The sequence below is a fragment of the Drosophila gunungcola genome, assembly GCF_025200985.1.
Source record: "Drosophila gunungcola strain Sukarami chromosome 2R unlocalized genomic scaffold, Dgunungcola_SK_2 000004F, whole genome shotgun sequence".
Taxonomy (NCBI): Eukaryota; Metazoa; Arthropoda; class Insecta; order Diptera; family Drosophilidae; genus Drosophila; species Drosophila gunungcola.
The window spans coordinates 4,855,068-4,877,482 of NW_026453167.1; the positions used below are offsets into that span (position 1 = coordinate 4,855,068).

General features: G+C 41.6%; 1 protein-coding gene across 1 annotated transcript in view; it reads right to left on the minus strand.

Moving 5' to 3' along the window:
* LOC128253821 (serum response factor homolog) overlaps window positions 1-22,139 on the minus strand; it is a 30,702-nt gene extending 8,563 nt beyond the window's left edge. The window contains exons 1-2 of the mRNA XM_052982506.1: window positions 20,236-22,139; window positions 15,714-15,962 (exon numbers count right to left, since the gene is read on the minus strand). Coding sequence (XP_052838466.1) covers window positions 15,714-15,962; window positions 20,236-20,853 — 867 coding nt within the window. The 5' untranslated portion in view covers window positions 20,854-22,139. The remainder of the gene's footprint in view (window positions 1-15,713; window positions 15,963-20,235) is intronic.
* Window positions 22,140-22,415: the final 276 nt, after the last annotated feature.

Below are 22,415 nucleotides of genomic sequence, written 5' to 3' on the forward strand. Positions count from 1 at the left end.
TGATGTATATAAACATTTTTAAAATAATTAAATTAATTATAATATATGTTTACTATGAAATCTTTGGGTTCTATTCATGCCTACATAGTAAACAAGTTTGTTAAGTGATGAATTATAGCTGAATTTAGGATTAGATTTAAGGACATATACTTCAAAAAGTGCTTCAAAACTTTTTAAATGTACTTTGCTTACATATCACAGCAATATTTAATGTTTCTAGAAATTGGGTTTGCAACTAAGACACTTTTCGGGGTACTCCATCAATCCTTGACCCCTTCTGACCAATGATAAGTGCAGGCGGCAGAATTATGGCCGACTTGTCGAGAACAGTGGCGATGCACCGCAAGATAAGCCACTCAGCGAACTGCAAACAGTAGCCCAGCAGGCCGACAACTCAATCACGGGCCTACAATCACACAATCACACAATCACCCCTGCGGACTGGGCCCAGTTAGAGGCCCCGGGAATCGAGTATTGGCCTGGTCAGAGTGCTGGCCCAAAAGGGGTTGGGGTTTCGTGTTTGTGGGCCCGCCACATCGGCGTCCACATTTCATAAATCAGCATGAGCGCAGTTGCAAAACGGCCGGGGGAAATGGAAATGGCAATGGAAATTGTGCTCGTTCGCCTTGGCGAGCTGGTGAAAACCGCCTGCTGCGAATCCTGGCTATTTATTGTATTTTAACAACATTATAAACGAGCATTTAAGTGGCGAGTGTTTGGATTGCTGTTGGCCCGTTTTGATTTGTGTTAGAATGCAAAATCGAAGACAATAACCAAATATCCCCGCGATACCGACAAAGCCGTTTCATAATCAGTCGGGACTGGCAGACTTGCGGGCAAAACTTGCTGGCAATAGACCATTGCCAACTTCCAACAGGCAACTGCCAACTGGCAACTGGCAAGGGGCAACATGCATTGGCTTGGCCATAACGTTGTCGTTTAAGCCGGGTCAAATGTCAAGCACATTATTTTTGTATTTACGTATAATAAATATAAAATGCATGATGCATTTTTGATAGATTTTCATGCCAATAAACAAGCTAAACGAGCCGCTAGAATGGTGTTTAGGCCAACACCATGGGCCCGACTTCCCAGCATCGAAGCAGAAGTCGGGGCTTCGACGATTCCTCCAACTGTTTCTGTTACCCCATTGTGTGGGTACATAAATTTGAGCTCAGCGAAAAAAAAAAATGTAACCAAAAATAAATAAACACAAAACGACCAGGAAGCTGCGTTTTGTGGGTCCTGGGTCTCGGTCTCATATAATTTTGTGTCTATGCAAATGTACGCGCTGCGCTGCGCTGCATTCGGTTTTGCATTGGCCCGACTTTGGCCTGACTTTTTGGTCTGAGATGTTGAAAAATCGACGATGATCGGACGGCCGATCGAGTCTGTCAGTTGAGTCAGGCAGCCAGGCAGTCAAGGAGTTTGATACGGAGAAGCCAGACCAACCACGTTGACGTTCGCCAAACAATGCCTTGTTGACACTGATGGAAAATCTGCGTGTCACAAATATCAAAAATGCAATCGTTAGAAAGCAGGACGAGCCAGCCTCCCTCTCTTCGCATGTTGGATCCCAGATCCCATATCCCCACATCCCATATCCCATATCGCATATGATCCAATCCAATCTGATACGTCTGCGGGGCGGAGAAAACTGTCAACTGTCCGTCGAGTTTAGTTATAGATCTTATGACCGATATGCTAATGCCTGATTGCCTGGAAATGCCAAGTAGCCAAAAGTTTTTATGCGATCGGAAAGGCGAAGTGAAGGCGTTGCAAATCAGTTTGCTAGAAAATGAAGGCAGCAGGCACTCTAAACATCATAACAATCTTTTTGGTTAAAAACCCTAAAAGGCTGTTAGAGCAAACTTATAAATTCTTTGAATATAAGTCTTCGCAAAAAAACAATTGGATAACCAAATCAATCAATCGATGACTTTACAGTCTGCATTAATGTGATATGTACTTCGAAAGTATCTCATTCAATAAATATTTATCTAAACACGAAGTAAATTCCTTGCTCATATTGACTAAGGTATGAACAAACCTGTGCTCAATTCTACAATCATTTAATAAAATCAATCAAATCAATCTGATAAGTAGATCAAATCTTAGATTTTACAGAAAGAATAAAGAGAATAATAAGCCCATAAACAGTGCACTAAATGTGGGTAGTCTATAGAGGAATCTCAGATAAAATCTTTTCATATTTTTTGATCATCTGCCAATAGAGCCACTTTTACCCACCACAGCACAAAACACCTTTGGCCTAATTGAATGCCAATTTATTGCATTTATAGAAACAATAACAAATTCAGCTCACAAGAAGCTCTTTAAACAAATATGCCAAATACAATATAGAAAAAAGCGAAATGCACCGAAGAGAGTTGGGCAAAAAAGGCAAACTAAATTACTTAACAAGCCGTTGGCTTTCGACGTTGGACGTTGAACGTTGGTGGACGTCGTCGATGATTTACTTGTGCGTAATAATGCAACGCCCGCAATGCTGGCCGGAGTCGATCGTGGGGCTGCTCCAGAGGAGCTATGACTGGACCTGAAGCTCCTCCAGTCCAGCATTCGTACTCCTCCGCCTCGAGAATCGAAGGATGCCAATGGCGAGGCCGAGGTAAATGCATGTGAGAAGAAGTATAACTGGGAATGCGCCTCAATTTAAAATGCGAATTACATTATCTGATCAAATGCATTCTTCAGTGCGCTCCAGGAGGAGCACACACACTCCGTGCGGACGATCCACTCAACTCCACTCCACGAGAGGATCCCCATCATGTGTGTGTGTGTGTGTGTTTGTGTGTGTGGAGGCTGTGGAGGCTGCACAAATAAATAAATTTTAAAATACAAACAAGTAGCGCGCGCAAAAAGCGCCGAGTGGAAAATTCGTGACAGCAATTGTTGATGAGCAGCGTGTGAACAGCAGCAGTCCCGTGTCCCCCATGTTACCAACCCATCTCGGCCATCCATCGATAACTCAAGATCACAGAACACGGAGAGCACAAAAAACAAAAGCAATGTTGTCGGGCAAACGCGTAATATTGAGCGACTAATAGCTGGGGCTTGACTTGAAAGCGAACGACGACCGACGGACGACGGACGACAGATCGACGGCGGTTCAAAACTGGGCCCGTACACCTCCGCAGTCTAATTAACTCCTACGAGCAGCGGGCCACAGTTTTTAATTAAGGCGCGCACACACTCGATACTTTTCATCATATATATATCATATATTTATATATATATATAACAAGAATCAAATGTATATTAAAGTCCCAGAACAACAATAACAGCTAAACAATCAACCAGATCGTGGGCAGCTAAGCGGCCAAATCAAACAAAAGAATTGCACAATTACAGCGAACCTTAGAAGCGACGGAGTACTCAAGAATTTCAAAGAACACTGGGTTCAAGAGTAGTTTTTCCCACAACACAAGCAGTAATATAATTGATGCGTTGACAAGAAATCAATATAACAAGGGGGTCTCAAAATTAATCCCTTTCAAAATCAATTTCGGAATTTCGCATTTAAAGCAACAAAAAATCAAGAGAAACTATCTATTCTTAAACAACCTAAAAAGTAATATTCTAATATGTTAAAAAAATGTCTGCCAAACGAACTAGAAAGTTTTAATATATATTTCTTTAAAACGTTAAGCATTTTTGTAGAAAGCATTGGCTGTTTATGCCTAAAGCCTTAAAAAATGAGAAATAAAGAAATTTAACAGAAGTTTTAGTTTTAATATTAAGCAGTCAGAAAAACTAAATATTTAAGAAACACTATCCGTTATGAATTAGGCATTTTAAAAATGTGATAAATGCCTAATGTGCCTATAAATCTGAAATCTTAGCTATCCCTTTTTGTTAATTTTTTATTTTGTGCTAAAAAATACATTGAACCAGGCAAGGAGCAAGTTTTTTAAAATTTATAAAGTATTTAAAGATCAACATTGGAAGTAATGTTTTTAATTTTTGTGTTCGTAACTACAAAAGTACTTTAATGAGAAGTTAGGCCCAAGCTTTGAAATTTGTTTAATAAATACATAAAGCACAGCAGTGCAAAGCATGAAGTCAACTATCTGTATGCCCAAAATTCTTTAGCTTCAAAAATGAAAATTTAGTTCCTTATCTTATGTTGGAGTACTAGCAATCTCCTCCCAAAAATTCCATTGCTTGCAGAGGCAATGAAATGCCAAAGTGCGCAAACTGTGCCAAGCTAAATTCTGCCCACTCCTCCGATCGCCTCCGCCTCCTGTGAATCTGCGATTCTGGGATGGACTGGGGGACTTTTGGACCGGCGGACTGGTGGACTGATGGACTGATGGACCGACTGACTGTCTGACTGTCTGACTGCAGAGACATCAATCTAGAAACGGCAGGCAGAAAGATAGCCGGGACAGACGATTGGCAACTCGTTGAGAGTTGACAATAATGACGATGGGACGTCGTCTTCGTTCGCATCTCTGCCTCGCTGCCTCACTGACTCGATGACGATGATAGAAAGTAAAAGAACAGAGGCAGCATCTTGCATTTTAACTGCAATTTTAATGAGACGTGGGAAAAAGAGTGGACATATGTAGTCGCATCCAGTTCGTCTGCCTGGCTCATTTCGTAATTTGTAAAACTCGCACGTTGCCGGCATTAAGGACATGCAGATTTTTCTGCCAGTCGGTCCCTCCGCATTATTGATCAACATTTATGGCTATATTTTTAGTGGAAGCGACCGCTGCACGAGCAGCAACAAATTAGCACTGACAGGCGGCAAAGGCAAGGCAATGCAAGGCAATGCAAGGAGCACTTCCGAGACAAAGGACCACCGGCCAGTGTGGCTTAGCCATTGTCCACTTGGTGGCACTAGGCAGCAGGCAGGCACCATGTGGCCATTGGCCATGTGGCATGACCATGATCGGCGGCAACTCTAGCCAATTGGACGCCTAGCGTGAGCTTTCTAGGTGGCATCCTCGGTCCAACGGACAGCCGATGCTTGTTAAATGTTTGCCGCCAAAGAGAACGGTTCGGAACAAACAAAATGTGTCGACTAGCAGTTGTTGCATGTTGCAAGTTGCACGTTGCGTGGTGGCCATTCAATCCTTCCCGCCACATGGGCAAAAAGAAAAAAACGAAAAACGAAAAACATTCGTGAGCGTCATTTGAATGGTGTGATAATTTTTGCGCCTTCGTTTGGCAGCTTTGGCAGTGAATTAATTGCGTGCCACATTATAAATTTTGGGCTCCCTTATTAAAGGCTTTCCTTTACACTCGCGGACAGCAAACACACACACACACTTGTGAATTCTCACACGCCGCAACAGCGGCTAAAAATTCCAAAAGTTTGGTGGCATGTTGCAAAGTTGTTGGGTGTTGTTGTCGCCGGACGTGTGGGCATGTCAAGGCGTTGTCGCGTAAGTGGCAGCCAAACCAAGCCAAGCCAAGCCAAACTGTTTGCCCCACTGCCAGCCGATTTTCAAAGATCTTACGCAAATATTGCGCATACGCCGGGTGGCGCCCAAAAGAGATTTTCCATGATGATTTGCAGAGGGTAAGGATAAGAAAATAATCAATAAATCCAAAGTTTGGGCAAAAACTAAACTTTTCTAAGTTGTTTTTTTTTATTTGTTTAAGCTATCAGTTTGAAATGATCAACAATTTCTTTCTTTTTCTTTAAATCTTAAATTCTTCATGATTTATTTGTTAAGTTTTTATAAACTTAATTTGTATTTGTTTGAAGTGAATTCTTTGAAGACCCAACAAGTATAAACCTTCCCAAAAGATGACGGAACGGCAGGATCGAAAAAGGTCGCTCTTTTTAATTTTTTTTTAATATTTTTCCAGTTTTAGTTGGTTTATTATTTTAGAACTACGGTCTTCAATTCATTTAAATCGGACAACGATAGCTGCCAGAGGATTGCATTACCTTTCCGGATTGCATTTTGGCCAAGCTTGCAAATTGAAAATCAAAGCACGAAGAATATAATTAATTTTTTTTTCTGCTGACCAAAATAAAATCATTTTTTGTAAACGACATTAAACGTAATAACGTAATTTCCCGATAAGTACAACTTAACCCAGTAAATATACAATTTCCTCGGCTTTTCCTAGTCTAGCACATACATACATATATAAGAAAAATTTCCATATGCAACCCCTGATTCGTAGCTCCCACAACAACTGCCGACAGATACGATAATTCTGTGTCTCTTTCTAAAACCACAAAATTTGCATATCAAACGCAGCAGAAAAACAACCAAAAAGCAGGCAAAACAGACGCCGCGCAGTCGCCTTTCATAACAACAACAACAATAGCAACAACTAAAGCACATACAGCAACAACAACCATAACAGCTATAGCCAAAACAACTACAACTGGGACATGAAGCTAATGCATGGACAATGTTTTCTTCCACTTTTTTTCTCGCTTTTGCAAAATTTGCGTATTCTGAACGATACGAAATTAAGTAAATTACAATATTGTACGATGATTGTCGTAGTCGAAGTTGTTGTTTGCTGTGTTTGCTGTGCTATATTTGCGTGAAATTATTATGGCAATCGATTTGGGACCACACACACGCAGACGTTGCAAAAAAAAGCTACGAAGAAAAATAGTAATAAAACTGGCGATAAAATTATTATTGATTACTCATACGCTGCATGTAACGGCCTAATGAAAACGGGCTAACTGCGATGGGCTTTCTACGAATAATCGATAACGATGACGATGACGCGATCGCCAGTTAAAGATAGCAATAGCCAGCAATTATTTTCGTCATAAGTCAGCCAATGTGGCGACGATTTCTCGCTGCACTCGGCTTTAACCTGAACTCGACTCGGCTTTTGGCCACCGACGCGCTGCACTCGCGAAAAACAGTTTAGAAAGATTCAAATTCGCCACAGAACAACAACTTTTCAAATAAAAGAAATTGTGTTTATTTTAAAGAAATCGTTTAAGTAAACTGTAATAGCTATAGTATTAAATGTACGTAAAAAAAAAGTTGTGATACATTCAAATCAAAAAAAATGTCGTTAAAAAAAATTATAAATTATAAAAACATATTTCTCTAATATTTAATGTGTTGGTAAGCTATTCAGTTTATTCCTAGTTTTATTAATGACTTGGTTCATTAAAAAAATTTATAATCAATCGAGCGGTAGAAGTTAAATTTTCTAAAATTTTAAATTTTCTAAATTTATTAACCAAAGTATAAAAAAAGTTTTAATTATTCCCTTGCAACAAATGAAATAAAAAGAAAATGTATAAAATAAATCGATGAAATCATAGGGGCCGATGAAATAACATAAAACATTTAGTTTTGTATTAAAATTAATTATAAAACTAGTACTCCATTTAAAATAATTTAACTTAGAAAAATCTACTGTATCTTTTTTAAAAAATGTTTGTTCATTTTTAAAAAAATTGTTCTAGAATTTAGAAACTGTTTGCTACTTCTCAAATAAATCTGTTTGTGTGTTTAAGAGCTACAAACAAAGCTTTGACAAATTTCTTAAACAAAGGTAGCCCATTTTTTTGAGTGTACTGATGTTGTTGTGCTGGTTTTTTTTCACCGCCACTCGCCTGTGTGAGTTTGCTCAGTTCGCATACATATATATATATATATATATCTATATAATTGTTGCGCTTCGCACACAAGCTTCCAAATAAGGGACGGCACATGTGAGCTGAGGAAGCTATAACTATCGCTGCAGGCTACGCAAATCGCTGGCGTTTCCACTTTCGCATAGATTTCGAGGGAAACCAACGCATGCCGCCAATCAGAAGTTCAGCCCGTTGATGCAACCGTCACAAAAGTGGTTCAGTTGTGCCAGGTGGTGACAAGTCGCCGTCGCCGGTGGTGCTGTGCTGCTGTTGTGCTGCTGTTGTGCCTGCCCCAAAAGCGATCGACGATCAATGGTGATGGTGGTGGCGGTGGCGACCAGGAGTCGGCTGTCGTGCAACATATGGCAGCGATGACAACGCATGTTAACAGCTTTTTAAAGTCGTTGCACAACGGCGGCAGCAAACAGCAAACAGCAAGAACAATAAGCGCCTTTTGCCACAATTCCCAGGCCGATAAGCCAGCCCAGCCGAATCGATGTTTATATATATTCGCATTCGCATTCGCATTCGAATTCGCATGTATATTTAACCCCGCGTGCCACAAAAGGATGCCAAATTTGGCTGCAATCCGATATGAAATGTCCCAAAACTGCAGACAGGAAATCTCACGCGTGCCACCGGCAACAGCGGCTCACTGGAGCGGATGGAGCTGAAGTATATTATCCAAAAATGCGGTCTGGCGTGCCTTTGAATTAAGGTATCGATTTAGCCCAGGCCAGCGGACCAAGCGGTGGTCATCTCTCCGTCAGTTCAGTCATTTTCATTCATTGTTGGCGCGCGCTCATTGTTGGTGTGAAATTTAGCACAACAGCAACAGCAGCAGCAGCAGCAGCAACATCAGCACACAGCAGCAACATCAGCAAACGGCAGCAACATCAGCAACAAGTGGCTGCGGTTGCAATGAATCCGCATAACAGACATACAACAAACGGACGGACCGAGACTCTTAAAATGCGGCAAAATATTTCTTGCTGTTGCTCTGGCAGTGCCACTTTAGTTGCCGCCGTTGTTGTGGCCAACAAAAATACTTTTTAAACGCGCTGAAGCGTCAAGTCAGTCCAGCTTTCAACGGATACGCACAGGATCAAGTGTTATAAATGTTAATTCGCAAATAATTGCAGCGGCCGCTACGAAAATACACTCGTTGGATTGCTTAATCGCAGTCAATCAGACGATGAGACCAAGGTTTGGGTTCGCCTGTCTGCATCTCGGTCTAGGGAGTAAGAAAAAATGACTTTACCCAGGGTTTAATTGAAAATTTATGGCACTTTCATTAGCGCCGACTGGTATGATGGCATTAAGTTCATTCCCAGCGAAAACTTTCAAGTTTAGGAAGCGAAGGGAATGTATATATCATATAGGTAGAAATGATTACACACATATGTATCATATAGATTGTGTTGATTTCAACATTTGATTTTATTGTGGGCAGGAAATGAGCTGAACCAGCCGAACATCGATTGTTGTTAACTTTTGTTAACCGTGCGGACTGTGGGTAGAAGTCGGCTTTTGCCCCGTCCGTGTGGGAAGTCCGCGTGTGCTTCATTATATAATGAATTGGAAGATGGGCACAATCGCAATCGCAAACAAAACAAACGCCAGCTCAAAACTTTTGCCTAGAATTTATTACTACACGTGTTTTTCTTCTTTAAAGTACAGTTTGTCTGGAGTTTACGCTAAAAACTTGCTACCAATTTAGATGTGCAAAAAACTGACAAAGTTTTCAGTCATTGGTTAAAGTTTAGAAAATATTTGTCAGCACTTTATGGGCTTGTTATTTGGAAAATCATTGAAAACCATTAATTAAACAAACAACTAGGAGGTAATAAAAGACTGTAAGATCAAAAACTGCCAAATATTTGTGCTGTAAATTTTTAAAAATGTCCCTGACTTTGCAAAGCACAAAATAAAACCAAAATGTAATTTATTTGTGTCTTGAGTCTAGTCAAAAGTTTTCAAATATTTTTCTAACATTTGGATGTGAAAAAAGAAAGCCAAACACTCTCGAAATGAAATAGATCAATGTGAAATTAAAGGAAATAGAGGAATTTAAATAAAGCAAGAATAGAAATACTTTGGTATCAGGAAGCTAATTTTTAACTACAAGGTTAACAGAGTTTGTTGCATTTCTCCTAGTAAATTTAGAGATTTCAAAGAAACAACATAGTTTTTATTGCATGACAGTAATAGCAATTGTAACTTGTAAGTCTTTAATTGATAAATCATTTTGAACTGCATAATTAAAAAAGTTTGATGCATTTTCTCATAGTTAATTTCCAGATTTTTCAAACCCAACAATTAGGCAAAACATCTTCATAGAAAAATCCACACTATGAGGCAACCAGACTCGGGGAAAAAAGAGATATTCCCAGCCATAAATTGGTCAGTGAAGCGGAGCTGCCTTTGCCTATATAAGTAGCTAAGGAGGGGAGCGGATGGCGCAAAAACCATAAGTTTCCTCCAAATCGCTGCCTCCGCCACGCTCCACTGGATGGGCGTTGCATTGGGCGTGGCTAGGCGGTGGCGGCGCTAGAAGAGCCATGACAAAGGGGTGGGGGGTGGTGGTGGGGTGGTGGGTAGGCGGGAAGGTCGCAGAGATTTCAACGTGGATAGCAAAGAATTTTGATTAACTTGGAAAATCATTGGAGTAAGTCGGTTCGCTGCGATTGGGATTGGGTTTGGGATTGGGATTGGGATTGGGAAACACAAACCACTGAGGCAGATAGACTCTAAAGCACACAATGTACGCATTATTTGTTTGCATTGCGGCCCAATAATTGCTTAACTAAATGTGAGTCCTGCTGAAAGGCCAAAAGCGCCTCGTTAAGGTCTCAGTCTGGCTTTTAAATAATCACAATGAAAGCAACAGGGCCAAAAGCAAGACAACTTGCCAGAAGAAAAAAAAAAACAAAAAACAAATACAAAAACACAATACAAAGAAATAAGAGGAAAACAAAACGATTCGAAACGAAAGAAAAGAAAAAACGCTCACAAATTGTCATTTCTTAACCTTTTCAGATTGCGAAGGCGGCGAAGAAGCGGCGCAGAAGCAGAAGCAGAAGCATCAGCATCAGGAGTTGGAGTTGGAGGATGCCAAGCGGCCAAGTGGCCAAGTGGCCAGTTTGCCGGTCGCCGCCAGAAGTTGCCGACTCACAATGTGTGTGCGCAAAGGCTTTAAGAAATGCCGAATTCCAGAAGCTGCAGTACAATCAGTTGAATTAAAAAACGAGCGCACAGACAGTGGACGACGGCTGGATGGGATTGGGATTGGCGATGGGGATTGGCGATGGGGATGGGGATGGAGATGGGGGATTTGCTGGCTGCTGAAGTTTCAGGGGCTCCACTGGAGGATCGCCGGCGATATCATCGCGTGGTGAGCGCGGGCTAGGAAATTAAGAGGACATTGTGGCGGCATGCGGTTAGAACTTGCAGCGGCGGCTTAAACACAAAATCCGCACTGGAGATTCCTTGCGTGGCTGCGTTGTTGGTGGCTTTTGGACAGCTGGACGCTGGCTGACAGAGGTCGCCCTCGTACGTAATCGACGAGCATTGCAAATGCTTTTGTCCTCCTCCAGCCAGCCTGCGTCTTGTGCTGCGCACGTGGCCATGTTGCTGACGCAGCAGCAGCAGCAGCAGCAAGCGGCAGCAGCAACATAAGCAGCAGCAACAGCAACAGCAGCAACAACCAAACAGCAAATCAATGAAATGTCGTTAGAGGCTCGAGCGGCACGCAGCATCGATAGTCAGCGAAACCGCAAAATGCTTTTAATTTCTCAAACTGATATGCACCCGTGCTCCCACTGCTGTGGAGGAAAACTTGGGCCAGAGGTTCGACTTCCTTTGTTTGGTCTTATTTCTGTTTGCAGGTAATTCAACAGAAAGGTTGCCTGATGAGGTGGCAAGAGGGTAAAGATCAGCACATTACTTCGGAACGGAATCAGAGAAGGCCAAATAGTACATCAATACAAATAATTGCAGGCACCCATATAAATTCTATGAATATAAACAATTCTTTTTGGAAAGAAAACAAACAGCAAACATCGGAAAAAAAGACATTTAAAAAAGTGAAGAAACCATGTTTATGAAAAAAAATTTATGCAATAAAAGTTCAAGCCAAAGAATGTGTTCAAAAGTCTAAAAAAATTGTATCAACCTAGATTAACTTTTATTTACCTATTTTTAATTACTAAGCATGAAAAAAAATGGTTTTATCTGATCAGATTCCCAATTGTATATCACATTTTGCCAATTGTAATTAGAATCCTTACCAAACTAACGAAATTATTGTAAATGTCTTCATTCTCATTCTTTACACTATTACCCTTTCAAACAAGAAAGAAACCAATTTTGTAATAAATACGAAATCGTAAAAGCCAACAAACTTGCAGCTTTAGTTTTTACTGGGCTTCGTGGGCGGCCTAGATGATGATGCGCAGGTGAGCGACCATAGAAGGTAATCTATGTAGCCAAAACACCCGCGCAGACTGATGGATCGCACTCTTGATCCGAGCCAGATCTTATATACATAATGTGAGCTAGCAAATGTTGGCAAACAGCACAGCACAGCACAGCAAACAGCAAACAGCCCACTGCAAGTCAACAATTAACCTTGGCTGGACAAAGAGTTGGCGGCGGCAGAACGACCTACAGCAGCAGCGGTACAAGTTATGGATTTTATTTTATCAGTCAGCTGGCAGTCAGCTACCAGCGTTGACTACACAGGGAATAAAAAGTGAGGGGTTTGAAAATTATGTTTGCGTTTCAAGCAAATATTTCTACTTCTATGCATAGCGATATAAATAGCGATATACTTTACTTTGTTTAGATTTTAATAATTATTTTTTTTAAAGTGTGGTCTAAGCTCATTTTAAATTGGTAAAAGTTTGTTTTCATGCCAGTTTTTTTGAGAAAAATTACGGAATAACAGTTTCTTTTATAAACCTATATCCAAATTGTTTTCTAAGTTGAAAGCAATTTCCTGGAGATTAAACATTAAAACAAGACTTAACATAATTATTTTATTTATTCTCAAAATATCCAATTGAAATTGAAAAAGGTGTTGCAATAAGTTGCCTTTCATATTGGGTTTAAAATAATAATTTCTTTGTGTGTAGAGCAACAACTGATGACCTGAGCCGGCGTTGGTGTCACACCCACAACATTTTGGCGTTCATTCATCGGCCCATGCTGAATGGAAAAACAGAGCTGAGTTGGAAAAAGCGAGGGGCTGGGGCCGAGTGGAGCGGAGCGGAATGGGACGCAGATCGTGGTGGCACACGTCATCGGGGCAACCAAGAGTGGTGGCCAGTGGTGCCTACGCCGAAGCTTTTGGCATTGAAAAGTACGAGCCACAAACGCGATTTGCATGCCAAGCCAGGAGAAAATCGAGGGGCAAACTCACCAACTCACAAACTCACAAGCTGACTAACTGACTGGCTGACTGACTGTTGGTGCATGACGAGATTCAATGGTGGCTCTGATCGATTTATGAACTCGTCGTCGCCAGCATTGTTGTCATGACGTCACAAAGCCCCCGCAGACGAAACTTTTTGGATATTCGGGGTCTCTATGGGAGAAGCGGAAGCTCTTTGCAACATATCGAAAGGAAAACAAAAAAAAATACATATGCTCGAAAATACGAAAATACAAATTCATTCATGGAGAGCCGCCGAGGAAGACAGCCCACTCGCTAGTTTGAGTTTATTGAGTTTATTGCTGGCCGTGTGTAGGCTAACTAGAAACTTTGGGTTCGGGGCTTAGGCTTATCGCGGTGCTCTTAACCTTGCTCTTGAAACAGCTGGAAATATGTTTGGGGGCACTTTTACATTATATTGCGTCGATTTTTTTTTTTTCTGTTTATTATTTTATAATATTGCGCTAAATAATATATATATATATATTTATGTTTCTTTTGTATAGATACTATTTTGTGGTTCGTTTTTTAAACATATTTTGATGGCTTATTAGGTAAATTGCTTTAGGGTTATTCGATTTACGTCTTTTGTTTTGCTTCGGCGCATTGCACGATCTATTAAATAATAAATTTAACTAGTATTAAAGAAATTACTCGGCTTTCTGTTTGACAGAAGTGTTTTGTCGGTAATTAAATTATGTGTGCTTGCTTGTTGAGTATTTTCTTTAATGAAGTAAAAATTAATTAATAAATTAAATTTAAATTGCCTTTGATGTGAGAGAACTTGCTTTGAGCTGTTTTTTAATTTGGTATTTAAATTGAAATGTACAATAAATATTAGTAATAAGAGCGAAACAAGCAAACAGCTCAAAGGTGAGTAAGAAGCGGTTATGTTGCATGGAATAATTTGGAACTTAAGTTTCTTTTTGAGCGATTCGTCATGCAACATTCCAATTAGTAAGTGTCAATAAAAGCCAATTGGATCAATCAAATAAACATAAGCTATAGAGTGGTAAATACTACTAACATTAAGCTAAACGAATCCGGAAAATACGCTTAAAACTTTACGGAGCACGCTCATCACACACGCATTCAATCTCTCACACTCAGGAAAAACACGGCCGCCGGCGCATTCGACATTTGTATTTATTTGCTATCAAACTTGGTAACTAAGTGTTGTAAACGCACTGGAGCTGTTCACCCATTAGACTCTGTACAGCAAATCTTTACGGAAAGTTTCCCCTTCTAGTTATGTATGTATGTTCTAGGTATGTATGGTATTGCACTTATGGTTTAAAAGGACTAACTAACTAAAGCAGTCTCGGCTGTGTCTCGATGTGTCTCTAGTGGTTCGGTAGAATGGCACTGGGTTAGAAGCTGCAGCTGATGCGACAATTGATCTATTGCTATGGGCTATGGGCTTTGGGATATGGGATTTGGGATATGGATTATGGACTATGGACTATGGAATATGGGTTACACGGGAGGAGCTGTAGCTTTGCTATGGCACAGTCGCCTTTAAGTAAGAGTCTTGACTAGTATACAAAAAAAATGTAAATTACATTACAATTAATAAAAAACACAAAACACTGCGATAAACAAGAACAAAACGAGCGGCGAGATCGAATTGGCCATGGATCCGAAATACGAGTATCGAAGTTCGATCAAGCCATTTGCTGCACTTTGGATCTGCTAAACATATAAACTGCTGTCTAACTAAACTGGCTTGGTTTTTCTGCGAGAAAGCGTCGAAGTTTGGTGTTTTGGTAATACAAATTTTTTACGCATACAAAAAAATGATTCGAATTTCTGGGGAACAAGTTATTCTATCTTTTTTGTGAGGTCTTATGGCTAACTGGCTTTTAGAGGTTTTCACTTTAACAAACTTTTTTTGGCTGCTGATTTTGTTTTTGTCTATTAAAGAGATTTTTAATGATTTAAATAGTAATAAGTGCATTTTATTGATAAAATGTTTTTGGCACCTACGTTTACAATATAATTAGGTTGAATATTCAAATGTTGAAAAATTAAACACTAGAGAAAGCATAGTTTTGAGTACTATAGCTTTTACTTTAAGGTCTGAACAACAAATTTTTAATGCTTTACTATCAACCACTTCAAGCTCCTTTGAAGGACAGCTTGAACATTATTATTAAAGCAATGAATTTGTGTTTTAAAATTATCAGAACTACTCTAAACTCAAGTAAAATTGTACTGGATTTTATAAATAAATATTGTTGTATATAATAGGGGGAATTACAGTCTGTGAAAGTGAAAACCAGAAAACAAGATGTACCCAATTAAAGACCTTGGCTGCCTAGCTTAGGTTCAGGAACTGATATTGAAAGCTATGTGCTGAAGGGGCACACCACCCCAAGCCTCCGACGCTGTCCGCAGCAACCAAGTCCCAGATATTGCCTAGAGAGAATCCTAGCCAGAAACCTAGCGCTGCGCATGCGTGTGCGACATGTGCGAGTGCGTCGAGTGCGGCGGCGGCACGTGCGGCACGTGGGCGTGGTGCCCGTGTCCGCCGTACTGGGCGTGGGAAAGCGGCGAGGCCTGGCCACCGCTGTAGCCCGACTGCATCAGACTCTGCTCGAGGCTGTAGTGCGAGGGCGGCGCCGGCGGGTGGCCCAGATGAGCGTGCCCGTGGTGGCCGTATATCAATTGTCTTACTTTCGAGTCCTCGTCGGCGATATTGTAGCTGAGCTCCGTCTCCTCGAACCCGGTGGCCGACATCCGCTGGTCGCCGCCTCCGACGCTGGGCGGATCCGGCGAATTGAGGCAGGTCTGGATGAGCTGCTTGCCCGCCTCCGAGGTGATCATCGGCTGCAGCTTGCGCGTGGCAAATGTGTACACGTGGCCCGTCTCGCTGGCCACCAGCAGCATCACCTGCGTCCCGGTCAGCGTGGACAGCTCGTAGGCCTGCAAGTGGAATGAAGAGAGAGCAGAGGATCGTGTTAAGTACTCGATGGTATCGGAATCAGAATCGGTATCGGGTATCAGACTGGCTAACCGCCAGACTGGGAAGACTGAGAAGACTGAGAAGACTGAGAGGACTGGCCAGACTGGCGAAGCGTGTGTTGGCCGAGCGGCACATAAATTTACCCACCAAACTATGCGATTATGTTGCAGCGATAAGAAGCGTTAAGCGTGGACCTCGAATCTGGCGGACTTTAAATTACCAGAGATGGCCACGTGATTTAAAGAGTTCTTAAATGTGATATTCATTTAATCGTAAAGCCATAGCTTATAAACCATAAGTTTGAAATGCAAATACTTTTGAACCTAAAGGTGTGCAAGCATATTAAATAAAAGTGTTATCAAAGTTATCAAAAAAGAAGCCAAAACCATTGTTACTATTGAATCTAAAGTATTGCCAACAATTGATATCTTAAGAAATATCTGTTTGTAATCAACCATATTGTTTCGATTATAATTTTTTCTTAATTGGAAAGTGCTATTAATTTTGATACTTCTAGAAGTAATAGAAAAATTTTAAATAAAGCCATTATTTTGAAATAGAAATACTATTGAATTCAAAGGATTGCGAACAAATGATATTTTATTAAATCTCTGATTTCAAGATTTATAACAAACAAGTTTGTTTCTCTAAGAAAAAAATTGTTTCTGTTATCACATTTTCCTAATATTAATTAATTAAAAATATGTTAAAGCCAAACGATAATAATGCTCTCTAAATTGTTCATTAAAAACTGATTAAATTAAAGTTCATTCTAAAAAAGGCTTCTTTAGTGATTAAGCCCTTTAATTGTTTATTTATGAAGTCATGTTGGTTTAAAATAAAGACATTTTTAGGCCACTTATTAAGCTATATCAGATTAAGGTGCTCTATATTGTTTTGTAAAACAAGCTTATCTGCTATAAAACCAAGTAGATCACGGCAAAGCCATTTCGTATGTTGTGTGTCAGAGAAATCAGTAAGTCGGACCCTTTTATTTTTGCTTTCCGCTCAGCACGCCCACGCAAAAGACCCGAAAGTCACGCAAGCATCGCGATGGAGCTGCACGCTGGATAACACCTCCCCGGGCCACAGACCGTATTGGTGTACATTAGACGGTAGCCTAAGCTGCCTATCAACAGCTCGTAATTACTATAAAAGCGATAAAGTCGCTGTCGGTCTGGCGGGCAACAGTTTTTGCCACTTTTTGCCACTACGCCACTACTACTACTGCTGCTGCTGGCGAGAGTCGAACACAGCGCATAAATAACTGGCGGACCAAGAAGCAAACGCTTCGGGAACATTTATTAATATTAATGAAATTGTTGTACACATTGTTGGCGAGCCTGGATTGGGGATTGCGATTGCGATTGGGATTGGGATTGGGATTGGGGATCGCATCGGATCGGATTGGATTGGATTGGATTGGTTTCGGATGGGATGGGGGGATCCCCCACTCCATACACAGACATCGATTGGCTGCCAATTTTATGTGTAACATGTGTAAATGCAAACAATTGACACGGTCCGAAAGCGGAATCTGAATCGCATTTCGATTATTCTTGTTCTGATTCTGAATCTGCTTCTGAGTAGGTGTCGATTGTATGCCTAGGTACCGGGCATTGGGTGTTGGATATTGGGTACCCGGGTATCCGCAAAACCCGGCCAACAATTCATGTCAATTTGAATTTCGAACAAAGACAAAAGGACACGACACTGCACTGGCGAGGATTGGGGTACGAAAGCGTTGACAGGACAACAAGGCAGCAGACCCAGAGACCGCGGTCCAGATGGAGAGTCATTTGTTAGAAGCCGATTGTTGCCTGTTGACCCCCCTCCCCTTTTATGTTGTTGTTGCTACAGCCTGTTGCATGTGGCCAAAAGGCGAGCCGACGTGGAGCCCGGCTTTCTGGGGGCTTATCTGGGCACAATCTGCCGACGAGGCTGCAGCCTTAAGCTTCCGTGCTGCTGCTGCTGGGCCCCCGAAAACAATTCCCAAGCCAAAGCCAAAGCCAAAGCCAAAGCCTCGTGATTTCAATTTAACACCTTTTGGCGGCATTTTGCGCCTGTGTGCCCTTTTGGCCATGGCCAATTGTTGCGAACTTGTCCGTCGATGGCCGTGCATTATGCAGAAGCGAAAGCTCGAATCGATAACAGCCAACAGCCAAAAGAGCCCACGCAATTAGGCTGACCAGCCAAATGAGATCACTTCTGGACATTAGCTCACTTTTCACTTTTGTGGCCTTTTTTGGCCTCACCACCACAACCACCACCGCCCACCCACGCTAAAGGTCTCCAGCTCGGCGGCCAGATCGAAATGACCAAAATTGGCCAGTGGAAAGCATGCCAACAGGTTGCCGCAACGCGACAACTCTCTGGGCCAAGTTCATTGGCCGCAATTTGTTGGTTGCTAGGGATTGCGAATTGCAGATTGCCTTTGCTTTTGATTTTGCTTTTGCGCTTTTTTGCTGCGACCGCTGGTAGCGCCAAGTCCAAAATCCCATTGTCTGCCTGTCAACTGTCCGCCGGCTGGACATCGATGAGGGATCGCATCAAAGTCACCAAAATGATATTTTTTGTTGGAACGCATATAGCGGCGCAGCGGTCTTTTGTCCCGGGCGTGCGCCTGTCATAAGTTTGGCCCCCGAGAACCACAATTTCGAGTTGGGCGAGCCCACGTCCCAGGGGTCAAATGCCCTAACCAATAAAGTAAGGCCCAAAAACTTATAATACTTTTTTATATTAAACTCATTAACTCAATAAACTCAAGTTCTAAAAACATTTCCTTAACAATGTTTATTGTTTGTCTAAACTTTTGATTAATTAAAGCATTCTAAAACAAAGTTCATATGCTGCACCTTGTTTTATTTATTCTTTTTATCTGTCTTCTGTTTGTCTTCAATTATCTATTTATTTATCTAGGGTATTGAAAACTTCGTTTTTGCAAAACATTCACCTCTTGAATTTTAGAGCTCCTACGTTTTTATTTTGTTTTTGGCCTGCCTGGGTCAAATATTTCATAAGATTTTGTGTCTTGGGCAAAGATCGTGCTGAGATCGTGATTTAGCGCCGCGATGTTGATGCTTTTTTGTCTGATTTTGATCGGGGGTTTGGTTTAGCGGCCATAGAAGTCTATTTCAGAAATGTGAAAAATTTCATATGCAGCCCCCAGATCGATGGAAAGCAGCAGGAGCAAAGCAAATCCAGTGGCATTATGTAAGTTTGCGTGTGAAAATTGGTCATTTGAAAATGCCAAGGCACTGGCCACATTGCAACGAGTGGGGCAGAATCCGCAAGGAGCACGCATCAATTGTTTTTGGGGGGGAGTGGCAGTGTAGTGGTGGGCTTGTGGATTGTGGGTAGCAACTGGTGGGCAGCAGCCTCCTTTGAATGCAATTGCGGCGGCAAATTAACATTTTATGAAGCCGAAAACAAAGGGAAACGCGGAATCGTGGGCTACCGCGCTTACACAACGCCGCCAAAGCGTTCAAACAGTTGGCCTGAACAGACGCGATCTGGCCAAGAACCAGAGGATCTGTGGCTACTGTTCTAGAGCGGAGCGAGGAAAATTCGCTGGCACAGTGGTTGGGTCTAAAAGTTTCAGAAAAGACTTAAAAAATCTTTATTCTTTTCTTTCAGTCAATTCTTTGAAAGTAAATCCTATGGAATATGTATTGGAAATATCTAAATTGTGTCACTTTATTAGATAATGATATATTCTAACAATTGTAGCACTATCTCGCCAAAAATAAAAATAAAATTTCAGAAAACATTTCTTTTCCTTTAATACCAATTAGATTATTTGGACAGTTGCAAATTTTTCCAACAAGAAAAGTTAGCAGAATGGAAAATAAAAGTTTTTAACAAAAAAGAAACTTAAGACTTTCTCCTATTTTTAATACCAACATTGGGGCAACCATGTTCATTGATGTCAAAGGATGTTAAGGGAACTTTCGGTAACAAGTCATCTAATTGGCTACTTGAAGGGGATTTTCCTATCCTATCCTCACCACTGTGCCGATGGCCAGATGACGATAAATCCCCGCTCTTCCTGGAGAGCGGGTCAGAACAATGCCAGTTCTTAGGGAACTGAGTCCCCGAAGCATTTATTAATTGCACATGCGCTGGAAACGTGGCCCAATGTCAACATCCCAATTGCCAGAATCCCAATCGTGGTTGGGATCGTATGTGGGGTTGGGGATTGGGGATCGGGATGGGTTCAGGATGGGATCTTACCTTCTTCATGATGCCCGTTTTGCGCTTGGAGAAGGTCGTGTAGCGACGCAGCTTGTTGTCGATATATTCCATTTTGATTTTGACACGTCCCTTTGTCTTTTTGCCATTGGCGGGCGGTGATTTCTTGTTGGGCAGTGGGTTATAGCTGTCCACGGTGTCGTCGACCACTGGACCGCTGGACACGTTGTCCAGTCCTTGGAGCGTGAGTCCTCCGCCGGTGGAGCGATGGTGATCCTCGTAGCAATCGCTGCCGGAACGTTTGAGTCCCCGTTGCTGTTGTTGTTGTTGCTGGGGGTGCTGCTGCTGCTGCTGCTGTTGCTGATGTTGCTGCTGTTGTTGTTGCTGCTGTTGCTGCTGCTGCTGTTGGGAGGCGTGTTGTGGGCTGTGGAGCGTTTGGCACTGGGTGGGTGGGGGTGCTCCGCCGCCGCCGCCCGCGGGATTTGGCCGCTGCATGGGCGGCACACCGCCGCCCATGTTCTGCAGCAGACCGCCGGAGGGGGGGCGTGCCCCGCCCAGGGCGGCATTGCCGTACATGTCCGCCGGATCCGCCAGACTCAACCCGATACTACTCATCGAGTAGTTCAGGTTGTAGCGCGAGTCGCCCCGCGTCGGATCCATTCTGAGGTAAAAGTTCTCCACCGTGGAGCCGTAGAAATCCAAGGCACCGCGCGCGTCTATTATTGCTTGGGTTTTCGGGGCTGCGGCACACTTTTTCTTTCGCTTTATAGTACTACTTTCCTCGGATTTCTGCGGATCGCTTTTCTTCTTTTTTCTTCTTCTATATTCCAAAAATAAAACTACACACAAAAACAGAACAACGCGCGCGTTTTGCTGGCGTTTTTCGCTTCTTGAGTATGTTCTGGCAACGGGGAGCGCGTTTCTCGTGCGGTTTTCTTTGGCCCGGTTGCCTGGGGGCCTAACGCTTTTGGCCCGGTAATCGGACAACCCGGGTTTTTGGCCAGAAACGCGAATTTTTTAAGTGCAACGCCGACGTTTTGCAACACGCACACGCACGCACACACACACACACAGGAAAATTGACAGCTGACAGTCCTGCAGTGTTGGAATGTGGCGGAAGTCCAGGGATGCAGCGTTCGAGTGTTGCAAAGCTAAGTCGTTTGGCGGTTAATTTGAAATTTGTTGCAAAATACAGAGTTCTTGTTTGATTTGCGTTTTGTAGTTTTTGATAAGTTGTAGGTTTTGCTTGACTGTTTGTTTAAGTTGCTTTATTTATGGCGTTGAGTTTCTATATGGCTTTGTGTTTAAATTTAATTTATTGCTTCATGCTGATTATTTATTTATTTATTTAATTTTGTTTCAGGTATAATATTTAAGCGATTTACTTCCTGATTTTTTTTTATTTGTCCTCTAGCTTAATTGTTTTTATTTTGCTCATCAATTTATGTTGTCTTTCTTTTTAAGTATTTAAGTTTATTTTTATTTTGTCAGTTTCTTTTTTATCGTTATCATTGAAGGTTGTTCCTTCCTCTATTTTTGAATGCTGATTCCTTCCTTTTATTTATTTTTGTCTTTATATGGCTTTGTCTTTTAATTAATTTTTAGTTTAGCTCTTGAAATCTTCCACTTAGTGTCTCCTTTTTTTAATTTCCGTTTTCCTTCAAATTTGACTTAAAGTCTTTTTGTTATAAAAATCCTTTTTTGATTTATTTGAACGCCGTGCAGTTATGGGAAATATTTATGGGAAATATTTGTGTGGTTTGTTTGTTCCGTATGCGCTGCATTTAGTTTGCTTATTTGTCGCTAGGCACTTGTTTGGACTGTTTACTTTATTTGTGGCGATTTTATTGTGGTTAATTCCAAATACGATTCGAAACGACGAGCTAAACTTGCGATCGATGGCTGACGTTGTGCTTCAGATGGCGTGCAAATGCCTAATAAACTTCGGTTTTTTGAAAAATACAACGACGATCTTCGTTCCAAACTTGGGCCGAACCGGTTCTCTCTTTTCGAAAGAGAACGCCTTTCCGTACGCCGCTCTTCGATCGAAGGAAAAGAGTATTATGTACATAAAAACCCCCCTTATTTATTCGTTTTTTTTATTTTTTTTATTTTTTTGTATGCCGCGCCGCTGTCTTTCATTTTGCAGAGACGGCTGGCTTTATGGCTTAATTAATTAGATGGCCACGCCCCCATATGCATACTCATTCGTTGCGCAGGCG